The sequence below is a fragment of the Mustela lutreola genome, chromosome 10 (genome assembly GCF_030435805.1).
Source record: "Mustela lutreola isolate mMusLut2 chromosome 10, mMusLut2.pri, whole genome shotgun sequence".
Taxonomy (NCBI): domain Eukaryota; kingdom Metazoa; phylum Chordata; class Mammalia; order Carnivora; family Mustelidae; genus Mustela; species Mustela lutreola.
In genome coordinates, this window is record NC_081299.1 from 23,213,963 (window position 1) to 23,226,481 (window position 12,519).

General features: G+C 43.4%; 1 protein-coding gene across 1 annotated transcript in view; it reads right to left on the reverse strand.

Moving 5' to 3' along the window:
* Positions 1-434: 434 nt before the first annotated feature.
* Positions 435-12,519, reverse strand: part of SNRNP40 (small nuclear ribonucleoprotein U5 subunit 40) — a 33,992-nt gene continuing 21,907 nt past the window's right edge. Inside the window, exons 6-10 of the mRNA XM_059136609.1 lie at positions 9,225-9,345; positions 7,178-7,260; positions 4,977-5,038; positions 1,668-1,771; positions 435-941 (exon numbers count right to left, since the gene is read on the reverse strand). Coding sequence (XP_058992592.1) covers positions 892-941; positions 1,668-1,771; positions 4,977-5,038; positions 7,178-7,260; positions 9,225-9,345 — 420 coding nt within the window. The 3' untranslated portion in view covers positions 435-891. The remainder of the gene's footprint in view (positions 942-1,667; positions 1,772-4,976; positions 5,039-7,177; positions 7,261-9,224; positions 9,346-12,519) is intronic.

The following is a 12,519-nucleotide window of genomic DNA, read 5'->3' on the forward strand; positions in this document are numbered from 1 at the left end:
CTGCAGCATTCCAGCCCGCCACTCCTACCGGCTGAGGCTGCCCCCAATCCCGTGCCCACTCAGGGAGCCTGACTGTAGGGACTGCTGCTCAGAACAGTGTTTTTGGCAGAAGGCGGAGTAGGAAACAGACCCTGTTCCTTAAAGAGCATGTCAAAGTGTACAGAAACTAGGTTCTTTTAGACTTTACACTTCTTGACTGCTATGGATCTAGTAGGTGAGAAACTGTTTGTTATGGATAATTATTCTCTAGGAATTAATCTTCATGGGAGTAAATCTAAAAAGAAGAAAAGGGGGGAAAACCCTAGACATCCCTGTAAACCTGTAAATAGCATCTTGGAAGTTTAAATGGACTGTATTCCCCTGGCCACATCTTGCCTAGCTCAGATTTACAGCAATCAAGCTTCAAAGACAATAATAAATCCAATCCACATGGCTCTTGTAAAAAGGCATCTATTTGGTTTTTAATACAAAATGACTCAGAGAAACACAGAAAGAAAAATATCATACAAGCCAGTTATTGAATTAAAAAAAAAATTCCCAATAAACAAATTTCAGTCACATTCCCTGTTTTCGGCCTGGATTAGGAAACAGGAAACTACAAACCAATCCATGTCTGTCTCTTTGAAAAACTCTTCCTTAAAAAAAAAAGGAAAAAACCCAAACAGTCCCTGAAATCTGGCGGGTGGTTTTTAGAGGCCACTGTCAGCTTGCCTTAATCATCCTGTGGAACGGGATAGCAGTGGTTGCCGGAATATGGCCACCTCCTCCTTGCTTTTTGCTAGGAACGATCTTCATCCGAAGGGAGGCTGCTGGCCTGGGCCCCGCTGGATGCCACTCATGCCGCCTGAGGTCTCAGGGTCAAGCAGCCGGTGGTTCTTCCTTCCTGTGTCTTCACTGAATCTCCCCCATATACAGTCTCTTGTCGCTGGACGCGGAGAGGACTGGGGTGAGGAGAATGGAGAAGATAACTGGAACTAATGAAGGCTCAAGGAGACTCGGTGCTCAAGGGCTCTTGTGTTAAGAGCCAATTTTGGTATAAAAGAGCAATTGGGTTTAGTTTAAATTCCCCTCCTCTTCAACACTGCTCACAGGAAACGGTAGCCTGGCTTTTCAATCCAAGTCCTCTTGAAACCACAGGGTGGACTGTGCTATGGTAAATGCATTATCAGGGTCTAAACCCTGATGTCCCGTGTCAGCCAAACCTTGTGAAAAAGACCTTCTCAGCCATTCCAGGGAAGAATCAATGTCTGTGTCAGACATTCTGCAAATGTGTTTCCGCTTGTTATAGTTAGCCTGGGAGAAAGTTACGCTCTCTCCTTAAATTCAAGGTCCACTGTTTAATTAGCTAGTCAATAAAAGGTTAAATTGCAACTTATAGTTGAATATTAAGAAATATTATTTATCCAAATATATCACTGCACCAGACTTGAAGCATATAAACTCAAGAGAACTAGAAATAGATTAACCAGACTCCCTTTGAGATTAAAAAGATGGAATATGTTCTTCCTGTCCACCATTTAAAACCATGGCGAGACTGTCAATGGATGGCCATAAAGCCCACATGGAAATTCACATACAACAGACACCCACCTCTGCCTTGGTATTTTCAGGGCCCCTTTAGGGAGGTTCCCATAGTTTCCCTTACCCCAAAGTTAGGACAGACTTACTGATGGGCTCATCTGGGTGAAAAGCCACTTCATTGATGGAGCCGGCATGTCCGGGCAGCTTGTACAAAATCCTCCGGCTTGTCGTGTCCCACACATACACGAACCTGCAAAGTACCGTGATGCACAATGCTAGAGCTTCCTAGAGCTCAGGGGAGGGCAGAGGCCTGGCTTTTTAAGAGAAATGGAAGCAAAGATTTACTTATTACCCTTACTTACTCAACTGTGTTTTGGAACTAGCTTTAGAATGTAGAAATTTAGAATTTAGAAACCAGAAATACAGATTTTCGAATAAGGGATGGACCCTGCCTCCGAGTAACTGAACAGAGATACAGGAATAACTAAAATCATAAGCATTACTGGTATTTCAAATGTAAACTTTTGAGATAGGAAAGAACAAGGAAGAAGGACAGTTATTCCTATGGTCCCCACACAGAAATCTTAAAGAGCACCTGCTATTCGTCCAGGAAGTCTTATAGGTAACCTAACTACGGCAGGCTGGGAGCCTCGGTTGCAAATCCTGTAGAGCTTCTCAGTACTGCATTCAAATCACAGAGCCCAGAGAAGGGACAGAAAATTTCTGCAGTATAACACAACCCAAATATATACTTGACCAACCCTGCACTGAACTCATGGGAATCCCATGACCAGACCAGCTAGTCTGAACTCAATTTACAGATAAGAAGGCTAAGAACAATGACTCTTCCAAGGCGACACAGTTCATCAGTGGCTTAGCGACAGAACTAAAATGAGAACGCCGGTATTCTCCTTTCTCTTACCACCCTCACGTCTTCTACTTCCCCTCACTCCTCAGAAGTTCTTATGACCTTCAACCTTGCTTGGGTCATTTTGGGCTGAAGGGTAAAATAAAGAGACATAATCTTCATATGACCATGCAAAAATGATCTGTTGGTAAATTTAAAGGGCTGGTGGTTTTCAAGCAGGTTATAAATATCATTTACATATTTGTTTTGTTCAGTCAACCCAAAAAGGGTATAGTCACCAGTATCTGATTATAAAATGCCTGGTGCTGATGTGACATTCCATTTTTGGTCTAAAATACAACTAAATACGAGCTTCTTACTTGCACTGTTTAGCTCTCAAGGACCACACTCCACAGGAACTAAATAAAATTTCCAAGCAAGATGGGGAGGAAGCAGGAAGCTCATCTGTCTCCAGACTCCTTGGCTCTGATGTTCATGTTCTTCCTGCGGTCTTCTTCCTTGCTAAGAGCAAATAATGCCCCCAAGATGATATGGCAGAGTAACAGAGTCTGAGCTCAGGAGTCTGAAGACCTGGGCTCAAGTCTCATGTATCCATTTACTCATTAAGTAACCTTAGACAAGTATTTAACTTATCTGAACTCCTCTCTCCTTCACTGTGATGATGGAGACTACACTGAGCCCACAGCTTGGTTGAGAGAAGTGACGAGATGACCTATGTGAAGCACTTGGCACACAGAAGGACAGATGCTGTTATGACGAGTACATTCATGATCACAACAGATGAACATGAAGACAATAGGCTGACTAATTCACGGCAGACAGACTGGCCAGTCTTCTCACAGTCCTGGATAGGAACTGTTGAGGGGTTTTGATTTTGAACATGAGGAGGGAGGTGATTTTCAAGTAGAGAGGGGAAACTTGCCAAATCCAGGCCAAGCTGAAAAGCAATCTTCTGAGGACACATTTCCCAGGCACATAAAAGCCAGCAAGATCTCCAAGGGTTTACTTGAAGGCCTCACTCTCTATGGCCACCAGTTAGATGCTAAATTTAGAGGATTCCTTGTCCTCCCCTTACTTTGGCATGGCAACAATTGGCAGGAACCAGGTTCCTTATATAACAGAGCTGCTTGCTGACTTGGGGCTAACTGGAGAGGTGGCCTGTGAAACGTGGCCAACCCCAGCATGGAGACACATGGCCTGTGCCCAGGCCAGAGCCATGAGGCCCCCATGTAAGGTTTAAAGGAACAGTGGGGAGGGAAAGAAGGAAGAGGACACTGAAAGTTAGAAAGGGTCAATGGCAGAAACAAACTGCTCAAAACAAAAGCTTAGGCAAATATCATGTAAAAGCTTAACTACATAAAAAAGTATCACCACTGAAAATGATGTAAAAACGCTTAAATTGGTTCTTATTCTGTCAGAACGCACCTTAGGCTGTGGGTTCTTTCATTTTTTCTGTTTTAAGGGGAGGGTCAGATTCCCTCTGCAAGGCAGCTTTCTATACCACCAGGATGCAAACCTGTTTGCATGTGGACCCTTGACCCCTAGAAAACACCCCTGGTTTTTCTGGTTCTCAGGATCTTGGGATCACGACCGGAGCCGAAGGCAGACACTTAACCGACTGAGCCACCCAGGCATCTAGGCTCCCTTCTCTAATTCATCACTGAATGGCTGAGTCAGTTTAAATTGACAGCTAGGAAAGTCTCAACATCTCTGAATTCAGCCCGGGGCTGAAAAACACCTAGCTCCCGCATCTAGCAATCATGGCCCTATTGTACTCACACCCAGCTCTGAATCATCCTCAGCATGGCAGCCAGTTACCAATAGCTGAGTTGATATGCAGGCTAAGAGCTGACTGCTGTCCTCGAGTTAGGAATTCATTCATGTAATATTCACTAAGTGCTTAGAATAGGTCAAATACCGCTCTGGGTTCCGGATGACTAACACTCATTGCCTGACCTCCCGGAGCAAATAACTTAGTGAGGGTGCCCCACTGTGTTTGTCTCACTGTAAGATGTGATGAATGCTGATAAAGGCTGGCTGTGTAAGGTGTGACGACAGAGCAGAGAGGAGAGTGATTAGTGCTACCCCACAGGAAAGGGAGAGAGAGGGCCAGGGAAAGTTTACAGACAGAACACAGAGGCGATTTCTAGAGAGATACGCAAGTCTAGAGAAAGAGGGAACATGAGAGAGAAGCCTGGAGGCACAGGGGGTGTAAGGACAGGGAACGTTCCATGTGACTGAAGCACTGCGGCAATGGTGGGGGAGGCGAGTACACAACACGTATCTGATGAACTGAAGCACCACGGAAGACTCTGAAGAGGGAAACGGGAGCCAGATTAGGAGCCTAGACTTCACCCTGATGGCAGAGGGAATCCAACAGAAGTGAAGCAAGTGTTTGCCCTTCCTGTCGAAAATGCATCCAGACGGGCAACGCTGCGCCTGTCTGATGTGATGCTCAGGCCCTTCACACCGCACACGGATCCCTCTCCGAGCACAGCCGTAGCTCTGTGTCTGCTCCAGCTCGGATCACGCATAACAGGGGACCTGCCGCTCCGTTACTCTTCACCTCACACCCGGCAACCCTTACCTGTCAGCTGAACCAGCTGCTATCTTACTTCCATCAGGTGACCAAGAGCATCTCAGAAGATTCTACAAAGGTGAATAAGCAGGAATTCAATGAATACAGTAATGTACCAAGCCCCTCTTTACTAGACTATAAAATCACTGAAAGACTTTAAGTTTTTATTTTTAAAAATTTTTATATTTTATTAACATATAATGTATTATTACCCCCCGGGGTACAGGTCCGTGAATCGCCAGGTTTACACACTTTATAGCACTCATCATAGCACATACCGTCCCCAATGTCCATAACCAAGCAGCCTCTCCCAAACTCCCAAAACTTTTTAAATTTCTTTCTTTCATTTTTTCTGTTTTAAGGGGAGGGTCAGGGAAGAGGGAGAGAGCATCTTAAGCAGGCTCCACACCTAGTGTGGGGGCCCAGTGTGGGACCTGATCCCACAACCCTGAGATCATGACCTGAGTCAAAATCAAGAGCTGGATGCTTAACCCACTGAGCCACCCAGGTGCCCTGAGACTTCAAATTGTCATTATTTTATATTCTGTAGCCTAAGACCACATATTTTATTTCATATAACATACAAACCAATGTTAGAAAATGTTTAATTTATAGTAAATTAAGAGAGGAACTGGCAACAAAGTTTTATTCCGCCTACAAATGGAGACTTCCTTTGCTCCATATTTATTTTGATCCTCATTAATAATTTTATCTTGAAGGAAAATAAAAATAAAACCAAATTCAACAAAAAATAAGAATTATTTAATGGGGCGCCTGGGTGGCTCAGTAGGTTAAAGCCTCTGCTTTCGGCTCAGGTCATGATCCCAGGGTCCTGGGATCGAGTCCCACATCGGGCTCTCTGCTCAGCGGGGAGCCTGCTTCTCCGTCTCTCTCTGCCTGCCTCTCTGCCTACTTGTGATCTCTATCTGTCAAATAAATAAATAAAATCTTAAAAAACAAAACAATTTTTTTAAAGATTTATTTGAAAGTGAGAGCGAGTGAGAGAGAACCAGTGGGGGGAGGGGCAGAGAGAGAAGCAGACTCCCTGCAGAGCAGGGAGCCTGGTGTGGAACTCAATCTCAGGACCCTGGGATCATGACCTGAGCCAAAGGCAGACAATTAATGGACTGAGCCACCAGGTGCCCTAAGATCTGATTTATAAAGTGAAACTGAATCAAACAGACTCTCAAAAGAAAACCATATGTCTCTATTAACAAATTATCTGGAGGCAAAGCTGCTATTAAGAGCTGACCTGGTACAGAAAAAATTCTCTCAAACTTTGGGCCATGATCCATACTGAGAAGAGGGATATATTCTCAGGGCCCTATGAGCTGGGCACTGGGAAGGTGAGGGAAGCCACCATGAGTAATAGCCAGGAAGGCTGGGTTCCATATGGAACACTGACCAGAGGGTCAAAGTTGCCAAAGAACTAAAAGGATAACACTATCTTGTTGAAGTCAGAAATCTTAAATTAATCTTAAAATTTAAAAAAAAGGGGGTCCCACCTGCCTTCCTCCCTATGCTTCCATTAGCTTTATTTCTGGCAAGAACAGTTTTTTAATTTATTTATTTGACAGAATGAGAGGGCAGGAGAGCACAAGCAGTGGGAGCGGCAGAGGGAGAAGCAGGCCCTTCACTGACCAGGGAGCCCCATGTGGGGGCTTGATCCCAGGACCCTGGAATCCTGACCTGAGCCAAAGGCAGTTGCCTAGCCAACTGAGCCACCCAGGCAAGCACAGTTTTTTTTTTTTTTTTTTAAGATTTTATTTATTTATTTGACAGAGAGAGAGAGAGAGATTACAAGTAGCCAGAGAGGCAGGCGGGGGGGGGTGTGGGGGGGTGGAGGAAGCAGGCTCCCCGCTGAGCAGAGAGCCCAATCTGGGGCTCGAACCCAGGACCCTGAGATCATGACCTGAGCTGAAGGCAGAGGCTTAACCCACTGAGCCACCCAGGCTCCCCACAAGAACAGTTTTGATGAAGAACAGTGTTAACTGAAATGCAGCCCCTTCTTAGTAGAGCTACCACCCTCTACCCTTAGTGCCACCCCCTTTTATCCCCCCTGAATTGAGATATAATTGACATTGAACATAGTTTTAGTTTTAGGTATACAACGTAATGATTTGATATATGTAAATATTGCTCTTGGCACTATCTTAAATGTTATCTTTGAGTCAAATGGACAGTAAAACACTTTGCCATGCAGAACTTACCTTCTCAAAGTTGTGCACATTTCCTTGAAATATCTTCACACACCTCTCTTTAGGAGCAAATGGCCGGACATCCCAGACCCGCACTGCAAACAGAGCAAAAACAGTTATGGGCCAGAGGTTTCCTGAGAACCCAGCTGCAATCAACGTCATGTCAATGACACATGCTGTTTCCTGGTTTCTGTTTTCCTGTTTCCTGCTGTTTCCTCTTTCCTGAAGGAAGGCCAACACAGTATATTATAAGGTACATGATAAGGCTCTTTCCCCCCCTAAACAGGCATAAAATGCATTCAAATTCCATTAACAGGGTCTAAGGGCACAGTGGAAAGCTGAGCTGGCAGGAAGGGGAAATGCCAAGTGCACTGCTGGGGGTCTGCAACAGAAAGTAGCTGGGTGTGACATTAACAAAACATTGGCAGATGATTCCTCTGCCAACCCAAAAAAGCCACATTTAACAAAGCTTTAATATGACAATCTAAATACCACTGACTACTGTGACAATCAATCTATAAAAACCAAACACAGGACTAATTTTGCTCATAGGGACACCGGACAGTCTAGACTTGAGCAAGGTCAAGTTATACTAAGAGAGTATTATACTAATAGTTAGAAAAAATGAACTCTGATTCTCATTCTAGCTGTTATATGTATGGGTGGTATCAGGTAAAAAGTGAGGTTATAGTTTAGTCTCTGTAAGATGAGAATACCACTTGTTCTTTTTCTTTTTTACAAGAGTACATTAAGGACCAGATAAGATGATACATATACCAGGACTCTAAAAGAATAGAGGCAATAGATAAAAATAAGGATTTTGTCATTTTATTAAACAGCTATAACAAAAAATTCTTATTACTTTAATAACCATTTAGGGAACCTCATCATTCCTTACTGTGAACAACGCTAGAATTTGTCAATGGCAAATACATAAAAATCAGGATATAAACAGCACAGTAAGCAGTGGCTACAGCTGTTGGTAACAAATCCTTTATCAATAGTGGAATTCAAGGGATGTCATTTTAACTGAGTGTAATAAACATAACAATCCTAGGATTCAGATAGGCACAGAGAGTGAAGGTAGGTGTGAAAGTTTGCTATTAAGGTGAGAATACAGTCAGAAGGTAAGGGTGTTCATTCATTCAAGAACTACTTACTCAACACCCGCTGAGTGCTAGGCACTGTCTTCATTACAAAAATGTCAGTGAAAGCATTTCTGTTTCTGACAAGCCTATGAACTTGTACACGGAGGCGGGGGGGGGGGGTGGTCATCTCTAAATTCTCCCAATATTAAGCATATAATCCACCTTCTTTTTTGTTAATAGTAAACCCATCCTCCCACGTGGCAACTCAAAAACAAGCAGAGAAGCATCTATTTGTGTGAATGCAGAATGTTGCAACGTTTTACTGTTCAATTCCCATCCCACCAGGGCTTTGGAGCAGGGAGGGAGGGCACACTGGGGGACAGAATGCAACTCTACCAGCAGCTCTACTGGTCATTCAAGTTTGGTGCTCTCTGTAATGCTCGAGGACTGCTTTGGATGGATCTCAACAATCTACTAATCACCAGGAGCTTCTCGTACAATGCCTGGCTCCACAGCATACCAGAGCTGAAACAGGTCTTAAAAGCTGTAAGCAAAGTTTCCCGAGGATTAGAGTAGGCAGATTTGGGACTAGAATCCTGGCTTCTTGACTTTTCTATTACAATGTGTTCTCCCAGTTGCCCTGGCAGAAACCTGTGAACCACCCTTGACTCTTTCTTTTTGTTTTGTTTTTTAAAGATTTATTTATTTGACAGACAGAGATCACAAGTAGGCAAAGAAATAGGCTTTCTGCTGAGCAGAGAGCCTGTATGGGGCTTGATGCCAGGACCCTGAGATCATGACTTGAGCCGAAGGCAGAGGCTCAACCCACCGAGCCACTAAGGCGCCCCGACTCTTTCTTTGGATTCACATGTATCCCAGTACACATTTCTAGTACCCAATGCCCACTTTCCATGCAGACCTTGAGGTCCACAGCGTCTGGACCCTTGGAGAGCTTTCCTTTCCATAGTTACCTGTATTGTCCATTGCGTTGGACAAGAGATAAGAGCCTTCAGAACTTAAACTCAGGCCAGTCACCGAATCTGCATGGCCTCTCATGGTGTAGGTTAGCTTGTTTTGGCGCAAGTCCCAGACCTACAAAAACAAAAAGGTACTCCCAGAAATCAAATTGAGAATAGCAAAGAAACATAGTTACTAAAGAGTCAACTGCCTGGAGAAACTGGTATCCCCTCTCCATCTGGCTGTGGGCCCAGTATTTAGCACAAAATAGAGGATTTCTGTCAAGAGGAAAAAAACCTCATCTTTAAAAAAAACTTTTTTAGAGAGAGAGCATGAGCGCGGGTATGGGTGGGGCAGAGGGAGAGGGAAAGAGAGAATCTTTTTTTTTTTTTAGATTTTTAAAGATTTTATTTATTTATTTGACAGACAGATCACAAGTAGGCAGAGAGGCAGACAGAGGGAGAGGTGGAAGCAGGCTCCCTGCCGAGCAGAGAGCCGGATGCGGGGCTCGATCCCAAGACCCTGAGATCATGACCTGAGCCGAAGGCAGAGGCTTAACCCACTGAGCCACCCAGGCACCCCAAGAGAGAATCTTTTTTAAAAAGATTTTATTTATTTATTTGACTGAGAAAGAGAGAGCACAAGCAGGCAGAGTGGTAAGCAGAGGGAGAAAGAGAGGCAGGCTCCCTGCTGAGCAAGGAGCCCAAAGCCGGACTCCATCCCAGGACACTGGCATCATGATCTGAGCCAAAAGCCAGTTGCCCCGACACTTGGGCACCATTTCCAGACCTTCCTTCTTGTGGCCTGCACACATTGTTTGTGCACAATCAGTGTGTATCTGGGATTTGTGGCAGAAAGAACTAATTTAAGCAAGATATTTTCCAAGTGCCCAAATCAGTTGTTCAGTGAATGTTTGGGTCTCTGGTTAGTGGGCATCAACAATATGAGTTTTCATGCTAGATCATAACCTGAGCCGAAGGCAGAGGCTTTAACCCGCTGAGCCATCCAGGCACTCCTACTGGGTACATTCTTTAAAAATAAATAAATAAATAAATAAATTCTGGGGTGCCTGGGTGGCTCAGTTGGTTGAGCGTCTGCGTTTGGCTCAGGTCATGATCTCAGGGTCCTAGGATCAAGCCCTGCATCGGGCTCTTTGCTCAGTGGTAAGTCTGCTTCTTCCTCTCTCTGTGCTCTTGCTCTTTCTCTCTCTCAAATAAATAGTATTTTTTAAAAATGATGTTATTTATTTATCTGACAGACAGAGATCACAAGTAGACAGAAAAGCAGGCAGAGAGAGGAAAGGAAGCAGGCTCCACGCTGAGCAGAGAGCCTGATGCAGGGTCAATCCCAGGACCCTGGGATTATGACCTGAGCTGAAGGCAGAGACTTTAACTCACTGAGCTACCAAGGTGTCCCATCTCTCTCAAATAAGTAAATAGAATTTTTTAAAAAAGATTTTATTTATTTGAGAGAGAGAGAGAGAGAGAGAACGCATGCACAAGCAGGCAGAGGCGGAGAGAGAAGCAGGCTCCCAGCTGAGCAAGAAGCCCGATGTGGGACTCGATCCCAGGATCCTGGGATCATGACCTGAACCAAAGGCAGCAGCTCAACCAACTAAGCTACCCAGGTGTCCCAATAAATAGAATCTTAAAAAAAAAAAAAAAGAAAAAAAATCCTGAAAACAAAGCATTGGATTGGCAGAAAAATCTGAATATTTGTAGACAGAATAGACTTCCTATTTACTCATTACTCATGTATTTATTTATTTATTTATTTATTTGGAAAGAGAAAGAAAGCGTGCACACATACACATACTTGGGGGAGGGGCAGATTCCCCATTGAGCAGGGAGACTGACATGGGGCTCCATCCCAGGACCCTGGGATCATGACCAGAGCTGAAGGCAGACACTTAACTGAGTGAGCCACTGAGGCATCCCGCATGTGACTCTTGACCTAGGAGTCATGAGTTTGAGCCCTACATTGTGTGTAGAGATTATTAAAAAAAAAACACAACAAAAAACCTTAAAGAAAAAGAAAAGAAAAAACAAAAAAAAACAACACAGTTATAATAAGTAGGAAATAATTCACCAAATTACATGACACTAGAAATAGGGAACTTCTCAAAGAAATATGAAGGTCATTCATTTATTCATTCATTTTCTAAGTAGGCTCCACAGCCAACATGGAGTCCAGTATGGGGCTTGGACTCCTGACCCTGAGATCAAGACCTGAGCTGAGATCAGGAGTCAGATGCTCAACTGACTGAGCCACCCAGGTACCCCTGAAGGACATCCTCTTAGAAAAAAACCTAGTGACATATGTTATTACTGTACTTATAGAACTTTATTTGCACATTCTCTGTGAGATAAATTTGGCCTTCAGAACAGAGTTGAGATTAGCTGTCTACAGAAACTGCCTACCTTGACAGAAGGTATAACATACATTGCGTGTCTGAGAAGTCATGGAAAACCTTCAAATCCTAAAATGGGATCGGGTACCCCTTAAGGACTATAGCATAATTAAATATATCTGTTTAGAGAAGACCCAGGAAGAGTCTAGGATAAAGAATGTGGAATAAGCCACACTGTATGTCATAAGAAGGCTTTCCTAGCACAAGAGTATTACTCTTAAGCTGATCTATCCTCATAGTGGAGATGAGGGCATCAAATTCTCAGACTTAAAGAAAAGAAGCCAGTCTCAAAAGGTTATACATACTGTATGATTCCATTTGTATGATATTCTACAAAAAGGAACTACAGGACAAAGAAGAGATCAGTGGTTGGAATGAGTTAGGAATGGAAAGAGGGTTTGACACAAGTGAACACTACAAAATTTTGGGGATGATGTAAATTGTTCTGTACCTTGTTTGTGGTAGCTACACAAATCTATGCAACCATAAACATTCATAAAACTGTATACAAAACAAACTTGATTTCGCCATATGTAAACTTTAATAATTATTTTATTATTATTTTTTAATGGGAATTCTTTTTCTTTTTCTTTGTAACCTCTATGCCCAATGTGGGGGGCTTGAACTCATGACTCTGAGATCAAGAGTCACATGCTCTACAAACTGAGCCAGCCAGACACTCTTAATAATTTTAAAAGTATGAAAATTATAATAACTTAATGACACTAACCTACTGTCATGTGTATGAGATGACCTCTAGTGATTCTAAAGCTAATGGGCTCCCAAACTTCTCTCTGGGAAATACTGCATTAGCTATTAAGATGATCTAATTAAGTTCCTATGCCCTGATTTGACATCCTCCATACAGTTATAAGATAGAAAAAGGATGGGAAGTTAAA